The sequence below is a fragment of the Anguilla rostrata genome, chromosome 16 (genome assembly GCF_018555375.3).
Source record: "Anguilla rostrata isolate EN2019 chromosome 16, ASM1855537v3, whole genome shotgun sequence".
NCBI lineage: Eukaryota > Metazoa > Chordata > Actinopteri > Anguilliformes > Anguillidae > Anguilla > Anguilla rostrata.
In genome coordinates, this window is record NC_057948.1 from 13,400,135 (window position 1) to 13,420,089 (window position 19,955).

The window sequence follows — 19,955 nt, forward strand, 5'->3', positions numbered from 1 at the left end:
TGAAGAATGTCATCTGAATGGAATGCTGTTTATTTTATTTTGTTCTCAATATTTCACGGCATACTTTGTGGTAATCCCTTTAATCGGAAATCTTCTCTTATTTTGAGAGACGATGTTATCCTAGATGTAGAATTTAATTTATGGTGGATTAATCAATTTAGGGATTGCAAGGCGCCGATCAGTTCAGAGGGTTACTTTAGCATGCAAGGCAGCCTTAGCGCCACTCAGCTCAGGACAGCGCAGCGTAGAGCCCAGTTTCTGAAGCATCCCCGCCTCACGGCTGCAGCCACAGAAGGTTCCAGTGTCAGGCCTTCTTTCAGTCAGTCCTCTGCTCTTCACTTTCCTCCCCAGTGAGAGTTACTGTAGAAACCTTCCAGATGGCTGCTCGGTTGGACCACTGTGGCAGACTTGTGTTCTGATCAGATGCTGCTCCTTTAGGGCAGGTTACAGCTGGCAGTGGTTCAGGCTAATTAAAGCGCTGCATGAAACCAGCCCCAGAGCAATGCTGCGAGCACGACGGTCCTCCTCTAAGCCTGTTACACAATCCAGGCTGCTTGTAAGTGATGATATGGTGGACAATGTGATTCTAGTTAGTGGGCGTCATGGACCTGGCATCCCAGCCATGTGTTCATCGTCCCTACGGTGGGCCAGTCCCGACCCTGGGCCTGCTCCAGCATGAGCTAATATAAGTGTCAGGGCATAGTCCCCCTGGTGATTTACAGTCTCCCATGCTCTGTTGTTCTTTCTGCCCTCATGAACAACAGATTTATCAAAGAATGCTACATACATACATCATGCGTCTGGTTTTGAAAAATAAAAAAACAAAAAAAAGTTCTGTCAGAAAGCCAGGTTTCCGAAATAAAGTGCGCTTCCACCCAAACGCATATTAAACTTCAGCAAAGCTGTCATGGGATAAGTCGTGACTATGTACGTATTTATTTCATTTCTCTGAGAAATTTAATTTTAGAATATTGCGAGGCGGGGGCCCGTGGTGCTGGCTTTAGCTGCGTATGATGCAGTGCTCACAGAATGCAGGACAGCGGAGTGTCTCTGCGAGGCCGAGCGCGCAGCGGAGGAGCGCTCTCTCTGTGGCCTGACTCATTACCGCGCTCCCTGCCATTCAGTGGGCTTTTTTGTGCTCGCGCTCAATTAATGTAGAGCAGTTTGTTGCACCCATTTGTCTAACTTACGAGTCCTCAGACCTTGGCCTGGGGTCAGATCTGGCCCATTTGACTAATTGGCCAAATAATTAAAACGAAAATACTTTTAATTCATGTTTAATTTCACATACTGGGTGGAAGATATATGACTTCAGCCAAGATGGCAGAGGAATTATTATTGGTTTATCTTATTTACACTTTAGTAAAGGCAAAATTCAGTTGGTAATGCTCTGAATTAGTGTTTTTAATACTTTAGTTGTCTTTTGTGTTTTCATTTCATTTTTTTTTTTAACAAAAATGTGAAGTTATATATTTCAGCCTCTCCTTTCCAGAATAAGTGACAAATCCAATGTACTTATACAAGTTTGTATTTTTGGGGGCCTGGAGCTGGGGTTGTGTTTGTCTCTGTGTGGCTCACCACAGAATCAGGCTCTCTTTACTCCCTTATCAGTTGCAGTTTGGAAGAAACCCCTGCCAAAGGCACCTTAGGATCTGCGACCACCTCTTCTGTGCGGTGGGCCCTTTGTAGCACCACCCACTCATGAATATTTAATGAGCAGTGGCCTGTCACATGAAGCCGTGACTTGACATACTGAAACAGCATCCCTGGTATCATGCCTGCAGAGTACCTGATTGGGAAAGGTGACTGGTCACTGCAGAAATAATTTCTACGCAGGAGCAGGAAGCACATTCCGCCCAGGGGAACAGGAAGAGCTGTAATCAACAGTCCAGTTTGGTGTTGGCTCATTTCTGCCATTGTCTTTTTCTGACTCTTTTATTTTGAGCCGGGGAATGTGCTGGTGTTTCCACAGATAAGTAAACACCTCAAGGTTACAAAACAAATGTGTGAGATAGTCTGGACACATCACCATGAGCCATCAGGGTGGTGTGTGTATCACTGGTGCTGCAGCTTTCGGGTATCACCACTGCTGTATTCCGCATGGATTTTTTAAAATTAATTACAAATTATGGAAATGGAAGATTTTCAGTTCTAGTATCCGAAAAGAATTTGAATAAAAACAGTTGTCCGACAGTTAACAACAGGGAAATCACAAAAGGTCTGTGCATGCTTCAGTGCGGAAGGTCTGAGCTTAGACCAAGCTTTTCCCCTCCTCCTGCCCTGGAAATGGAGATGGGCCATCAACAGGAAGGACGATGTGTATTCCCATTTCTGCATTCCTGTTTATGGCTTAATTTCCCCCCCTGGGTAGACGGAAAGGAACCTCCTGGTTAGTAACGGCACAGATATTTCTGTCTGCATTTCTCTGTCTCTGTATCTGTGTAATGTGTGATTAATTGGTGCAATTGCTGTGTGATAGTAAACAAAAACAGGAAATGTAAACTGCCCCTGTCTAGACTGTCATGTTGGTATTTGCAATTTTTCATTGTATTTTGCCAAAGGAAATGGTCCTATGCACTGTTTTGAGAGACATATTTCTTTTTAATTGCTGTATAATTCCTGTGGCCCTTGACAGTGTGGTGTTAATGCAGTGTATGTAAGTCGTAGTGCTCATGTTTGCACTTTTTGGCAGACTCCAATGTGCTTTTTTAGGAGAGTTTTGATAATATTATCTGAGCACTATGCCGTAAGCTAAGCAGGGTCTTGTCAGTTAAATGTGCCGTGGGCCCAGAGAGTGCAGGCAGCACACAGCAGCGTGGCTGTTTGCAAAGGATTGGGAGTCAAGAATATGTTGTTGATACTTTTACTTTTATTGACAACATATTCACACTTAATGAATTCCTACACAAATTTTCTGAATTATTCTAATTAAATTACAAACAGAATATATTTGATGTTTGAGTGGGGTTGCATAGGCTCCATACTTACTGTAGGCTCAGTGCTACAACTTTCCCATATCTGAGACAGTGCTCCACAGCCACATGGTTAGAGAGGTTATGTGTGCTGGAGAACTATTTTAACACTAAAGTACTTGGGCAAAAAATTACCATACCTCCCGATTACTGACTGTGTGCCAACCTATCTATCAGTCAACTTCTGCTTCTAACCCTTTGATAAGCATTTCAATTATTCCAAACTGGGCTGAGCTATTAAGAGGTTTATAACAATGTGACATAGCACACAGTACTTTTATTTCGAACTTCTGCACTTTAAATTACTTAATCTATGTATGTTACCTTCTTTATGGCAGTTGTAGCTAAAATCTGATTGTCCATTGGATACTTACTGTATGATCCAAAAAATTACACTTCATCATCTCCCATCAGTGTTGAAGTGGTTACAGGCTGTCAGCTACAATTATTATAGATCTTTCTTGAAAATAGTATATTCAGGTGAATTTATTTATAAATGTTTGGCTTAATTTCAGTTTGAGCCATCTGGTCATTTTGTTTCACTGCAAAGCAAACTGTATTTTGGGTGAATTTATTTTCTGTTATTGGTGTGCAAATGTATTATGAAAAGGGCATTTTATAACATACATTTATAATAATAGCTGTTGTTGGCCAACAAATACATAATTAATAATTTGCAATGTTCTTTTGTGGTTTGTTCCTGCTCGTAGGGATCCAGAACGTGCTGAGTTTGTTCTGCGCAGTTCTGACGGAGCATAAGGTTCTGTTCCACTCCATCAGCTACCAGCGCCTGGGGGATGCCTGCCGTGCTCTGGAGGCCCTCATGTTCCCTCTCAAATACAGGTGAGGGTCCCGCTCAATCACAGGTGAGCACTGCATTCCTGTGCAGAAGTGCCGGACACGCACGTGGGACTTCGCTTTCACCTTCATTTCTAAGGTCACGTATATCTGCTTTCTTGGTTCAAGTTTCTCCGCAACTTCTGGAATCAATTAAAATATGTTTCAGCTCCGGTTTGCCTCTTACAGGCCATTCTAAATTTAGACGCCCCCCCCGCCAGCCTCGATATCTGTTAATACTTATGAACACATCCTCTGAGATCTCCCCTCCCTTTAACGTGAAAAGGCAGCATTAATGGAGCATGAACTCCCCTTCAGCTGTTCCTCATCAAACTTGAAATTCCTCAGGAGAGTTGTTTTTCAGCACAAACACTAATTGGCTTGTGTTATGTGATTCAGCTTTGTGGTGAATGGTGTTAACCCCTCTCCCAGCTTATTTATAGGGTGTTAGTCAGGAACCTCCTTACTTGTCACATCATTGATGCTCTGCCTGCTCGCTTTTTCCAGAAAACATGCTATTGATATCATATCGTTGTGATGATTATTTCTGCAGTTACCCCTACATTCCTGTCCTGCCGTCCCAACTGCTGGAAGTTCTGAGTTCCCCCACACCATTCATTATTGGAGTACACTCTATGTTCCAAAGTGAAATATTGGACCTGGTGAGTATGATGTCTTCTCTGAGACTGTTTACTTGTGGTGCTTTGAGCAATCTCCACCAGGTGCATTTGTTTATCGAATCAGAGAACATAATCAGAGGCACATAATCGCAAGAATCTAGGTCAAAAATCCTGGTTGGAGAGTTGCAGCATTATATCATCAAGTATCAAGCGTGTGTGTGTGTGTGTGTGCATGTTTTTCTGTCCTCAGCTAGACGTCATCATTGCTGATTTGGACGGAGGAACCATAAAGATCCCAGAGTGCATCCACCTGTCCCATCTCCCTGAGCCACTGTTGCACCAGACCCAGACATTGCTGTCCATGGTAAGCTCCTAGCATGCACTGCTCTCACTGCTGTATGAAACCCAGACAGCACTGTCTATGGTAGCCCCCAAGCATACACTGTTTTCATACTTCTGTTCAAGAAACTGGCAGCGCTATCTATGGTAATTTCCCAGCATGCACCGTATCATTTAATGGTGAAAATGAGTCCCAAATAGCATCCTCTGCAATGTTACGTGGTGAAAGCAGCAAATGTTGATGAAACCTTTGAAAGAAATCATGCAATGAAATATCTCTGAAATGTTCTGCCTTTACTTAAAGGTCTTACATCCAGACTTAGAAATTGCAGACAATGCTTTTCCACCCCCTCGCACAGCCTCATCCAACGTCAAACTGCTGGTAAGACTTCTATGTCACTATTGCACGATAGTACAGAAACATTTTAAAGTCTTTGTGAGAATTATGGGGATGTTGGTTGGTTGGAGAATAAATGCCTCATTGTGATTGGCTAGCGCTATGCACTTGTGATGAGGTTCTTCTCTTGTGTGTGTTCCAGGATAAGGAGGTGCGGTCAGTTTTCCTGCGGCTGTTCGCTCAGCTTTTCCAGGGCTACCGATCCTGCCTGCAGCTAATCCGCATCCACTCTGAGCCGGTCATACACTTCCACAAGGTGAGCCCCCCTCTCTCAGGACCACATCCACTCTGAGCCGGTCATACACTTCCACAAGGTGAGCCCCCCTCTCTCAGGACCACATCCACTCTGAGCCGGTCATACACATCCACTCTGAGCCGGTCATCCACATCCACTCTGAGCCGGTCATACACTTCCACAAGGTGAGCCCCCCTCTCTCAGGACCACATCCACTCTGAACCGGTCATACACTCCACTCTGAGCCATCATCCCATCCCTCTGAGCCGGTCATCCACATCCACTCTGAGCCGGTCATACACTTCCACAGGTGAGCCCCTCTCTCAGGACCACATCCACTCTGAGCCGGTCATACACTTCCACAAGGTGAGCCCCCCTCTCTCAGGACCACATCCACTCTGAGCCGGTCATACACATCCACTCTGAGCCGGTCATCCACATCCACTCTGAGCCGGTCATACACTTCCACAAGGTGAGCCCCCCTCTCTCAGGACCACATCCACTCTGAGCCGGTCATACACATCCACTCTGAGCCGGTCATCCACATCCACTCTGAGCCGGTCATCCACATCCACTCTGAGCCGGTCATACACTTCCACAAGGTGAGCCCCCCTCTCTCAGGACCACATCCACTCTGAGCCGGTCATACACTCCACAAGGTGAGCCCCTCAGGACCACATCCACTCTGAGCCGGTCATACACTTCCACAAGGTGAGCCCCCCTCTCTCAGGACCACATCCACTCTGAGCCGGTCATACACATCCACTCTGAACCGGTCATACACATCCACTCCGAGCCTGTCATACACATCCACTCTGAGCCTGTCATGCACATCCACTCTGAGCCTGTCATACACATCCACTCTGAGCCTGTCATACACATCCACTCTGAGCCTGTCATGCACTTCCACTCTGAGCCTGTCATACACATCCACTCTGAGCCTGTCATGCACATCCACAAGGTGAGAGGCACACCCTGCACTTTGAGGCTGAGAATGGCCCATAGTGGATGCCTGTTTGTAGTTTGGGAACATGTTTGTTTCTCATTTTGTATCTCTATTTTCAATATTGTGTATGATTCCACAGCCTTTGTTTTGCAGTTAGCCTGCAGATGGATTATTAATTTTGTCTATTATCTGCTCCTTTTTATTTCTTTCTCCACATCCTCATATCCGTGGTAATGTCTTGCTGCGTCCTTCACACCCTCTCCCGGAGAGCTGCAAATATGGGCGTAGAGTAGTTCCCATTTCCTCCTGGCACTCAGCAAGCGTGATTTCATCAGATTAGCATACTGTAGTACTGACACTAGCTATTTTAGGATTGTTATGAGCTCTAACTCAGTCTTATCCCCCTCTCATCTGTTAGCGGAGGTATAGAATGAACAAACTTTTTGACCTCCTTTATTTGTTGGAAGAATGTATGGCCTGGCCTTATTTGTTAATGATTAACTAGATAATTAAATCAATCTTTATTATTACAAATTGGCACGGATTACAAGCAAAACATTACTAAAGCAGTGGAAAAGTTTAGTCATTTCTTTTTGGGTTTTTCCGAAGAGGGAAGGGTTTAAGCTTGCAACCATTTCTAAACAGCATTCTTTTTATTTGCTTGCTGGTATCACAAAATGTTGCTCATAATGACTCACTGATATGTCCATCTGTGAGGCACAGGTACCATTTACTCAAGTTCATCCCATGACTGTATCTGTGTTCTGCTTATCATTGCCCTTATCTGCTCTCCTCCCATGACTGTAGTTGTGATCTACCAATCAATCTGTAATCTTCTCCAATTATTGTATCTGTGATCGGACAATCTTGTCTTGTTGCCATGCTCCTCCCAGACAGCTTTCCTGGGCCAGCGAGGTCTGATTGAGAATGACTTCCTCACCAAGGTGCTCGAGGGCATGGCATTTGCTGGCTTCATCTCAGAACGAGGCCCACCCTACAGGGCCTGTGATCTCTTTGACGAGGTACAGTACAACCTGTATAACTGAACCAGCTGTCTGTAGAACTGTGAGCCAGCTATAAGGCCCATGTAACTACATAATAGTACAGTGCTGTATTTAAAATGGAAGGTGATGGAGGTGGTGGGTTTGAGGTTTGGGGATTATTGATGCATCATCACTAAAGGATAGTTCTTTTTTTTGGCATGTTCGGTACCTGTCTGGATGCTAGTGTACTGGCGGATTCAGAGTTTGCATGTGCATGTGTGTGTGTCTCTCAGTTAGTGTCCTTTGATATGGAGCAGTTTAAGCAGGAAGAGGAAGACCCAGTCAAGCTGCAGAAGTGCATTCGCGAGGTCTCTGAGCAGCTTTATAAAAACGTGAGTTTCCATGTCAGCGTGTGATACACTGTAACCGCACTGACCGTGTGATACACTGTAACCGCACTGACCATGTGATACACTGTAACCGCACTGACCATGTGATACACTGTAACCACACTGACCATGTGACTCCCTGGAACCACACTGTGACCATGTGACTCACTGAAACCACACTGACCATGTGATACATTGTAACCACACTGTGACCATGTGACTCACTGTAACCACACTGACCATGTAATACAATGTAACGACACTGTGACCATGTGATACACTGTAACCATACTGTGACCATGTGACTCACTGTCACCACACTGACCATGTGACCTACTAACCACACTGACCATATGACTCACTGTAACCACACTGACCATGTGATACACTGTAACCACACTGTGACCATGTGACTCACTAACCACACTCACCATATGACTCACTGTAACCATACTGACTATGGGATACACTGTAACCACACTGACCATGTGATACACTGTAAGCACACTGACTGTGTGACTCACTGTAACCACACTGAACGTGTGATACACTGAAACCACACTGACCATATGACTCACTGTAACCATACTGACTATGGGATACACTGTAACCACACTGACTGTGTGAGGCACTGAAACCACACTGTGACCATGTGAGACACTGTAACCACAGTGACTGTGTGAGACACTGCAACCACACTGTGACCATGTGATACACTGCAACAGTAAACAGGCTTATACTTACTAGTCTTTGGATTTGTGGTGGGCAGGAGAACCCCAACCCCCACATGGCATTCCAGAAAGTTCCCCGGCCGACGGAGGGGTCTCACCTGCGGGTGCATGTCATGCCCTTCCCCCTGCTAGATGCAGGGCTTGTGGAGAGCCTGCTGCAGGAGGGCTTAGCCAAGCACCACACCCCCAGCACCTCCGCCCGGCCCGAGAAGAAGTGTGTGGTTCCTGACGGGCCACCCGTAGGTATGTCGTGATATAGATGCTCCAAGGTAACAGCAGCCATAGGTATGTAATGAATATGGGTTCTTCATGATAACTCCACCCATAAGTATGCAGTGTTTTGGGTTCTCCATGACCGTGAAGCTCTGGGAGAGGGTTATCCAGGAATGCTCCAGCCATTTGGCAGCAGCGTTCTTAGCCCTGCTTAGCAAGGAATTCTTTATCTTTGAGAAGTATTCCTGAATTGTGCTATTTTTAAACTAGGGTCAAGTTTAATAATTTCTTGTTGACAATTATGATAACATTTCGATTCTGGATACAGTATATGAAAATAAGCAGGCTATGTGTTTGACACTAGGCTTCATCTGTACGTTTATTTTGCAAAGTGGTTACTGATAAGCTCATGGCTCAGGTCATCTCAGAAGAGCACTGCCAAGCACACTGCGGAGGTAATGCTCTGTGTTTTGGTGTGCTCAAGTCTGGTTGGAGCCTTTTTTAAAACAGTATATCACATTGTTTTTTAATGTTTTGAAAGAGAAAAACAGAGCAGAAATAAGTGTGAAAGTTAAAGTGGCGGGTGTGTTGTTAGTGTTGCCAGTTTGTAGTTAAAGTTAACTGTGTTTTGTGCACGTGGTGGGTGTGTTGTTGAAATTATTTGTGTGTTAAAATGACAGATGTGTTGTAAGGTTTCTGTTGTTGTGTTGAATTGGCACGCGTGTGCCATGTTGTGAAAGTTGCCAGTGCATTGTAAACGTTTCTGGCGTATTCTTGAAGGCGGTTTGTTGTTTAATGGCGGGTTCTCTCTCTCCGCAGTGTCAATCATGGGGAAGATGAGCTCAGTGTTCAACAGCGCGCGGAGGCTGGAGGTGGTGCGGAGCTGCATTGAGTTCATCTTTGAAAGCAAGACCCTGGAGACCGAGAAGGTGACCTCATATCCTGCCCTGCCCCTGTTGCTGCCTTTAGCCTTTTATGGAGTATCGATTAATTCACCACGTCTACACAAAGGCATTCCAGAATACGCTGACTTTCCAGCCGTCTTTGGCAATTATTTCACAATACTTGTTATTTACAACAAACATCTACTCACAGGGGAAAATGTTGAACACAGAAATAGCCTTACATTCTTGTAGTGTCATTTTTATTAGTGGGAAGGTTCGCATTATCATAACTTTTGCAATTAGAACGGCCAACTTTGTCGCCTCCACTCAATTCCCCCAGTAACTGGTGTATTCAATAACATCCCAGCTGTGAGTCAACTCTTTCCACACCAACATACCCCGGCCTGCGCAAGAGCCCAGAGTGACACTGAGCCCAGAGTGACACTGAGTCCATAGCGACACTGAGCCCATAGCGACACTGAGCACATAGTGACACTGAACATATAGCAACACTGATCCCATAGCGACATTGAACCCATAGCGACACTGAGCCCATAGTGTTGCTGGATAACTCCCTCCCATGCTGCAGCCAATGGGACAGTGGTCAGTTTCAGCATGACCCCACAGGGGATTCTGTGTTGGACATGTGGCAGGTGCTTGTATCCCCTTTATCTGCAGAAAGGAGGAGCACACTCTCAAACCCACCTCATCTGAAGAGCTTTTGGGCTTCACTCTGCTATTTCCCTGCTCTTCCCATAAACCTAAAATATATTAGCATAGCACGGACTCCACCTCCACCTGCACTCTTAGATCACACTGATGTGAAAATGGTTGCTTATGAGGCTGATAGGGTGTATGTCTGTGTATCTGTGCGTGCGTGTGTGTGTGTGTGCGTGTCTGTGTGCATGTTCAGACGCTCCCCGCCGCTCTCCGAGCTCTGAAAGGGAAGGCAGCAAGGCAGTGTCTGACAGAGGAGCTCAGTCAGCATGTGCAGCAGAATCGAGCTATTCTGGACCACCAGCAGTTCGACTACATCGTCCGCATGATGAACTGCGCCCTGCAAGTAAGCACTGTGCTCACTCTCTCTCCCTCTCTCTCTCTCACTCTCACACACACACACACACACACACACAGACATTTGGCATTCAGCACCAGCTCTTTCAGCTGTTACAGGTTTCAATAAAAATATCTATATCCCTCTGTTAGTACATACTGCATAAATGCATTTTCCTGAGATACAGAGCCGTCCTGTCCAGGCTCTCCCTGGGGTCTACCTGCTGACCCTCAGGACTGGCAGCGAGAGACCCTGCTTTCCAGCAACTCTGTGTGTCCCGTTTTCCATCATGCGCCGGGGCTATGAGCTGTGGCATTACTGTTTCATTCAGTATGAACTTGGGATCTGTAGTTGTTTATAACTCAGCCTACCCTTAATGGAAGTGTGTGTGGGCTGGTGTGTAAATTTAGAGCCCACCTTTGGTTTGGGGGTTAACTGGTCCCGAGGCTCTGTGTTTGGCGGCCAGCGATGTCCGATGACCTCGCTTTCTATCCTCTTATTTTTGAGGCATGTCTAACTGCAGCAAGTCAGTGTGGTGTGTTTATTACATTTTCCGGTGTTGATTTATGAAATGATCTTACAAAAGTATTAATTATGCACACACAATATGCATCATTTATGTGTGTGCATGTTGCCATCGCTGATTTGTGTTGAGACTAATTTGCTTCATGAATTACTTTGCTTTGCATACTCATTTTGTTTAAGTTTCGTTTGTTTGTCCATTTGTATGCTCATTAGCAGATGATTGTGGATTATCTCTGTTTTGCTGTGATGTATGTGCAGTGTACAGTGCGCATCTGCAGTGTGCAGTATGCAGTGTGTGTGTAGTGTGCAGTGCTGTATGTGCAGTGTACAGTGCGCATCTGCAGTGTGCAGTATGCAGTGTGTATGTGTAGTGTGCAGTGCTGTATGTGCAGTGTGCTATGATGTATGTGCAGTGTGTGGTGTGCTGTGATGTGTGTGCAGTGTGTGTGTGCACTGATGTATGTGCAGTGTGCAGTATGTAGTGTGCAGTGTGTACGTGCAGTGTGTAGTGTGTATGTGCAGTGTGTGGTGTGCTGTGATGTGTGTGCAGTGTGTGTGTGCACTGATGTATGTGCAGTGTGCAGTATGTAGTGTGCAGTGTGTACGTGCAGTGTGTAGTGTGTATGTGCAGTGTGCAGTGTGTGAGCTGTCAGATGGTGCACAGATCAGCTTTCTGGCAGATCTGCTTCACCTCCTGTGGCCCTGCTGTGGGACTCAGCCATGCTGAGTAGGAGTCTTGCCGTGGATTCCTTCCATTTTTCCTTTAACCGATAAAGGCCAGTTATTCCCCACATCTGCGTGCTCCCAGGCTGCTGGAGACGGCCCGAGCCCCTCAGACGTGTGGCTCGCGCTGGTGCGAGCCCCGCGCGGAGAGGCACGTGGCCTTTTTCTGCTTCACCGCAGGACGCCAGGAAAGATGGGGAAGTGCAGCTTGGCCAATCAGTCTCAGGGAGGGCCTTTTCGGTGACCTAACTTTTCAGTCCTCCTGTGACCGAGTGGTGGGTGTGTAAATCACACTGTAGTTTTTATGGCTTGGCCAAATATGGAATTGCTGTCGTTGAATTTAAACATTAATTTCAAGACACGTGATTGCGACGCGAGACTTTCCAGCGTTCATATGACTAAGGAATGTTTGGAATCGTGTAAAATTTTGCGCGTCCATCATATTGTTTTATGCGCTGTTATCTGATATCTGCACTGGAAATGCATTCATCATGTAGCATTTTTCATGGAGAAATGGGATCCTGATGTGGTTCGTTTTCAAGAAACTGCCGCATGGTATTTGCAGCTTGAAGGTTTGTGCTGAACAGGACTTGAGCTTTCGCGCCGTCGTCCGGGGAATTCTGTACTCCCACAGAAAAAACGCACGTCTAATGGATCTGAAATCTGAACAATAGCAGCTGTCAGAGTCCATAAATCCACATGCCAAACACCACTGGGGCACAACCATCTTAGTGAAATAAAATGAACTGCATGTGGATTAAGGTAACGTCCAGGCTATGGGGTGCGTGTCTGCATGCGAGATCGCACTGCCACGTTTCCATAATATTGACCTGGGTCAGGAGTCTTTCTTTAGAGTGAGAATTCTTGCTTGACATACACACTGTAAATCAGGTCTCATTTAAGATGGCAGCCGTCTCAGTAAAAGTAGTAACTGAACCTGCAGAACAGCAGGAATCAGATGAAATGACCCACAGTCTGTGGATCAGTGTCAGGCTCTGAGGATCCGGGTCCAAGTGTTCCTTCCCAGGCCAGAAAACTGTCCCAGACAGGAATCCCCACAGGCCGTCCTTCTAGAAACTTCCTCAGGAGCACCTGACTGGCGGGAAGGGAGCTATGTGTGGAACCTGGGCTCTCCGGCACCCCTGGGGGTTCGGGTTGTGGGCCGAGTCCTGGGGGCACATGCAGGAATGCGCTCTAGCTTTCGCCGCCAAATGAGCCTATTTGGTCATGCCACTTCAGTGCATTGCAGCCAAGGATATATCAGCCCCAGACTGTCAGTCCAGTGAGAAATGGGCTAAATAGATTAGCTTGTCACATTGACAGTTTTATGACTTCCTGGTCTGACTAATTACCTGTTTCATTCTGTTACATAAGCTTCACGCAGCAGATGTACTTATTTATACCGGTGTGGAGTGTGCTTTGGAGATAAGAGAAATCTACGCATTCCCTGATATGATTCCCTGATCCCTGAACAACTATGTAATCATGTAAACATAGTTAGTATTGCAGTGTTTGCAGACTAACACAGTCACAGACTGCGTCTCTCGCAGTGTGTGCAGACTAACACAGTCACAGACTGCGTCTCTCGCAGTGTGTGCAGACTAACACAGTCACAGACTGCGTCTCTCACAGTGTGTGCAGGCTAACACAGTCACAGACTGCGTCTCTCACAGTGTGTGCAGGCTAACACAGTCACAGACTGCGTCTCTCACAGTGTGTGCAGACTAACACAGTCACAGACTGCGTCTCTCACAGTGTGTGCAGACTAACGCATTTGGAAGTGTTCCTGTGTGTATAAATGCATCGTCCACCCCGCAGAGAACAGGACATTATCTGCAGACTCCATAAGAACTTATAAGATGTTTATATTTCCTCTCTTACTTTGAGTTCATTTGTGGAACTGGGTGTAGTGGTGTCTCCTGTATGTTCCTCACACAGGCAGAGCACATAGCTGAGGTGCGTGGCATTCTCCACATGCTTTAGTTGTGATTCGCAGCCAGAGCCAGGGATGATGGATCTGTCTGGGAGGAGCGGTAATGACCCTCAGTCCTCAGCTCCTTAAACATGGAGGTACCGCTCGCTGTGCAGGTGAAGGCTGGTGTATACCTGTGTGTGGATTGAGCCTGCTGCTGGAGGCAGTGTTTCTTCTCATCAGAGTGGAGTAAGCATGCTGGGTTGGTGTGTCCCCACCCCCATGCACCATCTCTAACATGGCACGTTATTTAAAAAAAAAATTGTAATCTGGCTGTATAATGGTTCATTTGGAGGAGGGACTGTTTTCCTCTGGCTGTCTGAATAAAAAATAAATAAAATAAAAAAACACTGTCCTAATGAAGGCAGTGCAGAATGCTCTTTTAAGGCTTAGATTGATAATAAAGACAGGCGTGGGTCTGCACGCTCCTGGGTGTGTTTTGGCCGCTGTAATTCACACGTTTATGGGACGCTCTGCAGCCTTTAGTGGTGACCCACCCTGACCCCCCCCCCCCCCCCCCCCCCCCCCCCCCGCCCACAGTGGGCCCTGGCCACGGAAATGCAGCATCAGGCAACATGCTGTCGGTAGGGGTGGGGGTCTTTCAAACAATGAGTCGAGGGTTTTGGGTCACCCTGCTGCACACCGTTTCTGGGAAGGCGTTCGGTCTGGTTCCCCCTCTGGCAGGGTGAGCTCCACGCCTCTGAAAGTAGAGTTCTTATTCCGGGACTGGCCATGGCTGGAGGGCTGGTACAGGAAGGGAGCATCTGGAAGCACTCTGCTCCGTGACTCAAATGGGACTGATCCCTTCATCGCCCCTGCAATGAAATTTAAGAACCTGCGTATTTGTTGCCATTTAGGTACCTGTCTTCTTAGTGCGTGCATGTGTCAGTTTATCTGTGCTTGTGTGTATTGCTCTGTCTGCATGTGTCCGTGCGTGTCTGCATTCATTCATGCATGTGTGCCTCCCTGTGTGTTTGCGTGCACATGTCCATGTGTATGTGTGCATATCCGTGTGTGTGTTCATATGTTTCTGCTTCTGTTTTTCTTGCGTATGTGTGTGCAGGCATAGGTGTGTGTGGCAAACACGCCTGCCACAGGCCACCGAAGTGGCTTTCCAAGGGGCCCTCCAGCACAGAGACACAGGGAGAAGATGTTCAAATAGTCCACATTTATTTGCAAGGGTTTGGCAAGATGTTACTGCCAAAGAGCAGATGTTAAAACTGTCATGACAGAGAGGCTCCCCTGTGTGGGTGGGGATGGCAGATTTAACCTGTGCGCAGTGATTACCTCACTACGCACAGGTGCAGCCACTCCTGTTCCTGGGTCCAATTAGCCTGGCCAATTATCTAATTCTTAACCAATTATCCAATTGGCCAGGTCTAATTAGCTTGACCCAGGGCAGGTGTGGCTGCTTAAACCAGCCATCCCCACACCACAGTGTGCATAATACACAACGCATGTTGCAGCATGCTGTTTACTGTTATGATACATATATAATCTCATGTATTTTATATACATACATATATATAAAATACATGAGACAGACTGGCTTTCATTGGGTTGTTCTGTCGCTTTATTAGTAGCACAGCTAAGCTGAGAGGCAGTACAGGAGAGACAGAGTGAGCTGAATGATTGTGTTTTCTCTGCACACGTTAAATTTCAGGAGCAATGAATGGCCTCGGCCTGCCACTCAGATAGGGTATGTCCCACAGCAGGTGTCTCTCTGGAGCCTGAGCACACAGGTGCTCTGTAACCCCGATCCGTCCTCAGAGTCAATCTACCTGTCACAATACTGAGCCCTTTACTGCACCTGTCCAAACACAGGTGTGCAGACAGCCCAGAGCTATTGGTTTAGTCAGTTACAGAGTGATTAACATATGTTACTTTGACTGTTGGAGAATAGTAGTGTAACAGGAGGTAACCCTCGCCCATTGGATAGGGCCAGTATTGTTTTTAATAATACTTCAGGACTTTGGCTGGTGCTCTTCTCGCTGAAAGGCATTGTGTTTCACGGTGTCCCCGGCCGTCCAGCATTCAGAGGAAGCTTGTGGCCGGTATTCCAGCTATGAGCCAGTGATGTCACCGTATCGTCTTCCCAGCATGTGCTGGAAGCCCCCAGATATTTGTGCGGCATCAACAGGCCGGGTTATTTCACTCAACAGATGGAACACAAGGATGCTCTCGTGTTCAAGGGTAGGAAAAACAAATTTGCGCAATTACTTCCGAAACTAATGGACCATCCGTAAACCATTTCTGTGCTGCATTCCTGAAGTGTGTGCGCTGAAATGGCCGCAGTGCAGACCCCCCATGGTCTGGAATCAGCAGGTTTGTTTAAAAGCAGGCAGACAGCCAAACCCCCATCTCTCTGTGTCGTAAATATTTACTGCTTTAACGCACCAGATCTCTCCTCTCATAGATACATACAAGTTGTGGCATGCTTGACAATTGCACTGGTTAGACTATTTCTGAAATTACAGACACATTGGAGTTTACTTACTTCATTGGGGCCGATCCATGAGTGCATATGTACGTGTTTGCATGTGCGTACATCTTCTGAGCGGGGCATCTGTGTGATGCGATGCGGGCAGTCTTTGCTTCAGAGAGCAGTTTATGGATGAATTCTGTGATGTCACACAGTTCTTCCTCTGCTCAGTTTTATAACCTTTGGGGACGTGGGAATAGGGATGTCCCTGTCACTATGAGAGATGTTGGTCTTCACTGTCGCAGGATTGGCTGACTTCCATAGTTCTGTGTAGAAGCACTGAAGCGCTCTCACACATATTTCTGTTGGACTTGAATCCAGATGATTGGGCTAGGAGGCCACTGTGCCACTCTTCACCCACCCTGACCTACCCATATCCCTGTGTGCATAGCTTCTGTTCAGCTGCAGCTAGCAGAGCTGTTGAGGTGATGACCCATGCTTGTGTTGACTGCACATTAACTACGCATTCATGCAGGATCCACACTGATCCGGGGTCCACACCAGGCTGGCTGCACGCACATGCCAGGTATACACCAGCTGCTGAGCCCTGAAAAGGGCATGACAAATCCTCTTGAACATGATGATTGAATGATGAATAATCCTGTAAAGCCCTCTGAGTGTTTCTTGGTTCCATTTGTGGTGGGTCAGGCCAATACCAGCGCTCGGTCTGATTTGTGCTGATGTCATGTTTCCGGGCGGTCTCTTGCAATGCAGCACGTGAGAGAGAAGGCCGTGTCAGATTGATGTCAAATGAGTTTCCCGGAGCGTCAGGGGTGGGGGGGCATGGTCCAGGCTACGGTCTAGGACACTGTGTTTCACCCCGTTTAGAATTGATTGGGAAATCAGTTACAAAATCACGAAGCTTATGTGCATTCTTAGGGAGTGAGTAGCAGTAGTTCACAAGTTCACTGGGTGCTAATGCCCTTGATAACTGTAGAATGCCAGTTTTTATCTATATATAAACCAGGCCTCCAGTTTATAGGTGATATTTAAGTTAGATTGAATTGATATGGTTTCTGCAAGGATTACATTTTACGATTTAGGTTTTTCCTGTAAATCTGTCAGGTTAATGTCTGGTTCCTTTTATGACTCATTCCTTTTTAATAATTAGAAACAATGGCATTCATTCTGTATGTTGACCAGAGCAGTCAATTTAATCTACAGCAGTAATGAAAAGATACATTCAAGACACATTACCCCAAAGGGCAAAACGTGTGCACCTCACTGGCGATAATGAAAGTTCAGGAAATTATAGGGCTCTGGCCAGATCAACTCCATGAACGTTTCACCTGTAGGGAGTCTGCACTCCCTGTGTGCTATTTTAAGTACAGGGTTTGGACTCATCTCAGAACCTGCACCAGCGCAGAGAGGATGCTGGTAAACAGAGCTCTGGTTCTCATCCAAACTCAACAGCTTGTACAATCAGCCTCGGCCTGAACCCCCAACCTCAGGAAATGGCAGGAATGCAGCCGGGTCCATGGGGGGCGGCTTGGATTGGAGATTTTTTTGCTGAGGCACTTATGTTTCGCATTTGCTCATTTCCGCACATTCCTCCCTGTTTGTGAAGGAGGGGGAGCATTTTCCGACATAAGCCCCCTCCCTCCCCCCCCCCCCCACATTGGCACGTACAGCATTGCAGACCACTGCCCCCACCCCCAACCCCGCCACGGAACCACTGCACGCTAACTTTGTGTGTGTGTGCGTGTGCGCACGTTTGTGCATGTGTCTTAGTTTATGCGTGTGCATGCTTGCATCTGTGATGGGTCAGATGAATCTTTGAGATGCAGCACTGCAGTTCTACTGCTGAAATAAGGCCAGTTTCCAATGAGCATCCTAATTTGTGGTGCGGAAAAAAGAAAAAATAGCCAGAGAGAACTGCCAAGGTCATCTCTCTTCCAGGTCTGTGCTGCCTTCACAGAAGTATCTCTGCTACTATGGAAACCTGGCTTTGTTCTGGTTTGGAAAATCCTGCCTCTTCTGCTTTTGATAAACATTTATTTTGAAACCGTATGAATGTGTATCTTTTTCAGGGGGCCGTTGCACGAAGATTGAGGAAGAGTAGTGCAGTTGCATACTCATGAATCTGTGAAAAGTTTTGGTTTGTCCTATGCACTGGACACTGAATTTCAGTACTCTGGTAAATTAAGAAATTGAATTGACTGTTCATTTATGTTCAGAATCTTTCCTCAACGTTTGACTCCATCTGCCCTCTCGTATGATCCGTTTCAGGAATGCAAACATGAAGTTACATTGGAACTGCTATGCACTTTGATTGTATCAGAGCAGGGATTATATAAGGATATTGAAAGCATATGTACTGTACCAACAGTCATTGTTGACTAAACTGTTGACTAAATCCTTGACCATGCCTGGCCGGGGACAAGGCTCTGACAAAATCTGTGAAGCAGGAAACTTGTGTTAACAAAAAAAGTTTAAATGGTGGACAATGTACAACTGACCCGCTTTTCAAGGTCTTTCTCTTTGTATGTTTACAAATGGTTACTCTCATAAAACCAGGTTTAAAGTTCTGTTTTTTTTTTAAACTCAGTAAATTTAATTGTGATTAGAAATGTGTAGTAAGGTTGCAAGGACAAAAATACACAAGTGCCCTTTACCAAAAAATTCATTTTTTGAATATTGCTCTTCAATACATTTATAAATCTTTTTTTTTAATTACTTTAAAACTAACTTAATAATGATTTAATATATTTACCATTAGGTTACAATAATTAACATAATTTAATCTCTTCAGATATTATTTGAGCATCATTATCATCGCATTGTGAACAACAGTGAATGCCCATTTACAGTCAGATATGTTATAAGTAAGGACTTGCTTTTTCTGTGGTCCCAATGGATAGCCTGCAGTGTACTTGAAATCCATCATTTGTTTATGTAATCACTGCTTTTTAATACATAGCAAGATAATTGGCTGTAATAAAGCCATGATTTATCAATTACGAAAGACCAAATAATACTGAATGTGTTGCAATCTCATAAATTACTATAATACTATGGACACAGCAACATGTCAGAGAGAACGCTTGTGTTCCATACCCCCATGGTGCAGTTGTGCTTAATTGGTACTAAATAAATGTCAATTTAGGATGATTTGAATAACCTGAAATTTTATGTTTTTGCATAACTGCTTAACAGGATTTAATTTCAGACTTAAAATCAGATTTTGGAAAATGCATGGTCAAAGGTATATTATTATTATAATATATAGGTTTCTCTGATGTCATATCCTTTACCTCACTTACTTTGTTTTGACATGCAGGACTGTTCCAGCTCTGAAGAGTACACTGTTGCTGCGGCACTGTTACCCCTGACAACAGCCTTTTACCGGGTAAGTCATGACTTGACAGCTGAACTGTCCACCGCTGAGCTTTTCACAGGGGAGTTGGACATCTACGGGGAACAGTGGGCTTTTAACCACGTTAGTCTGTTTATGTCAGTACTGCACTCACCCCGACTTCTGGTAATTGAGAGGGGATATTTATAGCCGGACCGAACGACTGGAAAAAGAGTGTGTCTGATTGCCCAGGTGCCTTGGGGTTGGCCTTTCCGTAGAGGTGGACTCTTGATGGGGTGTGGGCTGATGTCAGACACTGTTCCCGACAAGACTGGACCTGTGTGAGATGCTGTAGACC

General features: G+C 45.8%; 1 protein-coding gene across 2 annotated transcripts in view; it reads left to right on the plus strand.

Annotated features, from left to right (window-relative positions):
- The window catches only part of LOC135242738 (myotubularin-related protein 13-like), a 97,149-nt gene that overhangs the window by 45,731 nt on the left and 31,463 nt on the right, over positions 1 to 19,955 (plus strand). For both annotated transcript variants that reach the window (XM_064313967.1, XM_064313966.1), the window contains exons 7-17: positions 3,683 to 3,815; positions 4,363 to 4,471; positions 4,680 to 4,793; positions 5,073 to 5,150; positions 5,308 to 5,421; positions 7,240 to 7,368; positions 7,623 to 7,721; positions 8,488 to 8,692; positions 9,482 to 9,591; positions 10,460 to 10,609; positions 19,583 to 19,651. In XM_064313967.1, the coding sequence (XP_064170037.1) occupies positions 3,683 to 3,815; positions 4,363 to 4,471; positions 4,680 to 4,793; positions 5,073 to 5,150; positions 5,308 to 5,421; positions 7,240 to 7,368; positions 7,623 to 7,721; positions 8,488 to 8,692; positions 9,482 to 9,591; positions 10,460 to 10,609; positions 19,583 to 19,651 (1,310 nt within the window). The remainder of the gene's footprint in view (positions 1 to 3,682; positions 3,816 to 4,362; positions 4,472 to 4,679; positions 4,794 to 5,072; positions 5,151 to 5,307; positions 5,422 to 7,239; positions 7,369 to 7,622; positions 7,722 to 8,487; positions 8,693 to 9,481; positions 9,592 to 10,459; positions 10,610 to 19,582; positions 19,652 to 19,955) is intronic.